Here is a 4238-nt window from a genome sequence, read left to right as displayed (position 1 = left end):
CAACACATTCTAAGAGTGGGAGTCCACCACTGAAAACATCCTAGGAAGCAGTGCCAGAATGGGGGTTCTGGATCAGCAAGAAAATGAATTCCTGTGATAAAACCCCGAGGGAGAGACATGGAAACAGTATTTAGACCTTCACACTTCCCAGTTCTGCCTCCAAGTGCTTTATCAGATGTACACAGTTAAAACTGGGAAAAAAACTTCCTGTTCTTTGCATCCAGATTTAGAAAAAGAAGGAGGAGGAAAAGGGAGAGGAAGAGGAGGAGGAGGAAATCTAACAAATAAGTATTTTTGGCTCTTACACATTTTATTGCTTTTAAAATGAAATATGCATATTTTCATTTCATAAACCAACTGTATGAATACACTTGTCATATATTACTAATTATTGTTTGCTTTCTCAAGTAAATTTTTGTCCATGCCCTGAAACTGATTTTGAGCTTCCTCATTAGTGGACATATCAGTAGATTTTACTTTTTCCTTTTCTAAAAAGAAAATTACTGGGATTACTAAGTACTACTTTTCCTTACTTTGAAAAAAATGTTAGTAGAGATCTAATTAGTTACATTTGTATAGTGACATAATGACTTTTACCATATCCTTCCCCTATAGCAGATTGTTCATAATTTCCCACATTCAGAGAGAAATAGTCACGTTGAACTAGAGTAAAGACAACATATTCAACTTACACTCCTCATTTCTTTAATAGGTGACATGAGAATGTTTCCTCTTTATGAAGTACAGTGGCAAGTTCTGAAGAGATCTTGAAGAGAATAACAAATGCATGACAGAATTAGCAAGATGTTCTCATGTTGTACAGATGGTGCACTGCTTGCTCATTACCTGAGGCTTGATACAGAGTAGACATTAACCAAAGTTAACTTCAGATGTGAAAGCACAAAGTTGCATTCAGCACTCCATACTGGAAATAGGAAACAAGAGCACTTTGACAATTACATGTTGCTCAGGGCCTCCACCCCAGGAAGGACTTTACCTTCCAGCAGCTCGAGACTTGCCCCACCTCCAGTGCTCACATGGCTGACCTTGTTTTCAGTGTCCCATTTGGCACAGCAAGTAGCAGTATCTCCATCCCCTATAATGGTGACACAGCCTTTGGAGGTGGCCTTTACAACTTCATTCATGAGGGCTTTTGTTCCCTTAGCAAAGGCATCCCATTCAAACACCCCCATAGGTCCATTCCAAATAATAAGCTTTGCCTCGGTCACAATTTGAGCATTGTTTTTAATGCTCTCAGGAACACAGTCCAAACTTATCCAGCCAGATGGTATGCCAGATTCTAGAGTGGCTTGTCCAACTTTTGCATGCTCATCAAACTTGTCAGCAGGTACAAAGTCAACAGGTAAGGTAACTTTTACACCATTCTTTTCTGCTTTGGCCATGTTATCTTTGACAATTTTGGCTCTCTTCTTCAAAAAAGGAAGCACCAATATCCATGTTCTTGAGTTTCTTCAGGAAGGTGTAAGGCATCCCACCCTCAACAATCATGAATTTGACTTTGTATAGTACTTGTCTAACATGTGTTTGATGGGTTGGATCTTGGCTTTCAGTTTGACTCAACCAAGGATAGCCAGGAAGAGTTTCTCTGGGTTTTCTAAAACCTTGGCAAAGTAATCTAGTTCCTTCTTCATGAGGAACCCATATGGCTTCTGTGGCAAATTTACTCCTACCATGGAAATGTGGGCCCTGTGTGGGATGCCAAAAGCATTGTTGACATAGACATCACTGAGTTTTGAGAGTGATGCTCTGAAGGCTTCTACTTTAGCAGCTTAGTGATCTTTTTTCCAGCAGGATCCTGACCCTTGACTTCTTCCTCTACGTGGAAGCACAGTTTCTCCAAAAGGATGACAGACCCATTATCTGGGTGGCAGGACTTTTCTCTACTTCAGAGCCCACACATCCTTTAGGAACAAAACATCCTTTCCCAACCTGGATTTGAGCTCAGCAGTAATAGGAACTAAGGAATATTTGTCTGGCTTAGAGACACTATCAAGCTGGCCAAGGTAACTCATGAGAACTGCAGACTTGGCTCCCTTTTCCAGACAATGCTTGATGCTTGGGATGGCAGCCTTGATTCTCTGGCTGTTTGTGATTTGGTTGTTCTTCATGGGAATGTTAAAGTCTACTCTTCTAATGACCCTTTTCCCCTTAAGGTCTGCTTCGTCCAGAGTCAACTTACTAGAATGAGACATCTTAATGGTATGATGAATAACCTCTTTACTACTGCTAGGAGGCTGACTCAGTGGAGATTTTTAATTCTTGAGTCTTGATCCCATCTATTAGTAGTTCCAAGGTCCTGCCAAACCACCAGTGATAGACTTTGAAAGGAAATCCAGCTCTGTGATTGGTCTTGATCTTGTCTATCTTGGTTTGGAAAGTTATGGCAGGTACAGACTCAAACTGCCATCCTAAAATGCTAAACAGTAAAAATGAGAGCTGAACACTAAAGATGGGTAACTAAAAAGCTTTCAAATAAAAAATGCCAGAGGGCTAGACTTTTTCCTGCTGGTTCTTGTTTCTATATCCTCTTTCAAATCTATTTTATTTTTAAGAAAATAAAAAGCATAGTAAACCATGAGATTACCAAAAATTACATAACTCTTCCCCACAGCCAACCTCCATTTATATTACTGAATAAAATCCTCAGCAATGCAAATGATGAAAATTTGAAAGCAATTTTCTTTAATTCAAGGTAACATAAGATGTGTCTTCTGTCCTTAATGAATATTTTGGCTGAACTTGATGTTAGGTATTGTGATATATTGTTGCTTTGTGTGGGAATCATGTACTTCTCTTAGCATAGGGTTCTTAAATTATTTATTTATTTTTAGACATTGGTGAAAGAATGCTTGCTGCCTCCTGCAGGAGACTAGCACAGGATACTAGCAAAGAGAACATCACATATCTGTCAGGATTCATGAGTTATGATATTGTCCTTTTTCTTTCTTTCTTCTTTCTTTGGTTTATTCCCTGTGTGATTTAGAAATCAAATATTTTTGAGTTGAAATTTTCTACCAAAAATAAAAAAAGAGTAAAAAAAAAAAAAAAAAGCAAAAGCATATTTATAAGGTTGGTTGAGTGGTGAAACTACTATGATATCTCTCCAGGTTGCTCTTTTTGTTCAGAATTTTTTGAGCTGTCTGAGAATATCAGAGCTTCCAAATGAATTTTTGGAGCTTCATTTTTCTGTTTCTATGATCACTGTCATATAGGATTGCTTTAAATCTGTAAGTAATTTTAAGTAGGTTGACCAGTTTCACAATATTATTTCTACAAAACCGCAAAAGTTTGTGTGGGGGAGGTGTTCCCACATTCCAGTGTCTTCCCCCATCTCTTCTAAAGATGTCAAGCTTTCATTGTCAAGGTCTTTCACTTCCTTAGTTTTCTCCTAGAATTTTCTTTACTTTTTTTTTTTTTTTTTTTAAATCTTTTTTTTTTTTTTTTTTTTTTTTTTTTTTTTTTTTTTTTTTTTTTTTTTGGTTTTTCGAGACAGGGTTTCTCTGTGTAGCTTTGCGCCTTTCCTGGAACTCACTTGGTAGACCAGGCTGGCCTCGAACTCACAGAGATCCACCTGGCTCTGCCTCCCGAGTGCTGGGATTAAAGGCGTGCGCCACCACCGCCCGGCTGAATTTTCTTTACTTTTTGAGGCTACTGTGAATGAGAGTTTTTCCTCTTCCCATGATCTCTTTCTCAGTATGTTTGTTATGTCTGTATGGAAAAGCTACTAATATTTGTAAGATAACTTTGCTTCCTACTTTTCTAAAATGTTGGTAGTTTCTTTTTTATGCTGGGATTTATCGCATCTTATATATAATATAATCAAAAATAGTAATAATTTGAGCTTAGGCTCATTTTTTAGCTAGCTCTTATAACTTAAATTAACCTATTTTTATCAATCGATGTGCTGCCCTGAGGCTAGTTTACCTCATTTTACGTACTTCCCATGCTGCCTGTTCTGTGTCTCATGGCATCTCCTCATGACTCCTCAGACTCTGCTCTTCTTCTCCCCAGCATTCTCTCTACCCCAAAAATACTGTCTAGCCATCAGCCAGTCAGTCTTTTATCAACAATGAGAGCAACACATTTTCACAATCTACAGAAGGATTATTCGACAGCGCTTCAACCATTTTGTCTAATTAAAAAGGAAGGATTTTACTTTAAGAGTAAAATTATATACAACAAAACATTATCAATTAATAATTATAGTTACAATATCC

The 4238-nt window shown here is 37.7% G+C and overlaps 1 protein-coding gene across 1 annotated transcript; it reads right to left on the bottom strand.

Moving 5' to 3' along the window:
* Positions 1-268: 268 nt before the first annotated feature.
* LOC102904989 (phosphoglycerate kinase 2) lies at positions 269-3424 on the bottom strand. Its single transcript, XM_076557874.1, is given in 5 exon segments — positions 269-1425; positions 1427-1530; positions 1533-1792; positions 1795-1918; positions 1920-3424. Coding segments are annotated over 5 exon segments (1251 nt in total). The 5' UTR covers positions 2214-3424; the 3' UTR covers positions 269-956.
* Positions 3425-4238: the final 814 nt, after the last annotated feature.

The sequence above is a fragment of the Peromyscus maniculatus genome, chromosome 21 (assembly GCF_049852395.1).
Source record: "Peromyscus maniculatus bairdii isolate BWxNUB_F1_BW_parent chromosome 21, HU_Pman_BW_mat_3.1, whole genome shotgun sequence".
Classification (NCBI taxonomy): domain Eukaryota; kingdom Metazoa; phylum Chordata; class Mammalia; order Rodentia; family Cricetidae; genus Peromyscus; species Peromyscus maniculatus.
This window is presented reverse-complemented; position numbering and strand designations above follow the sequence as displayed.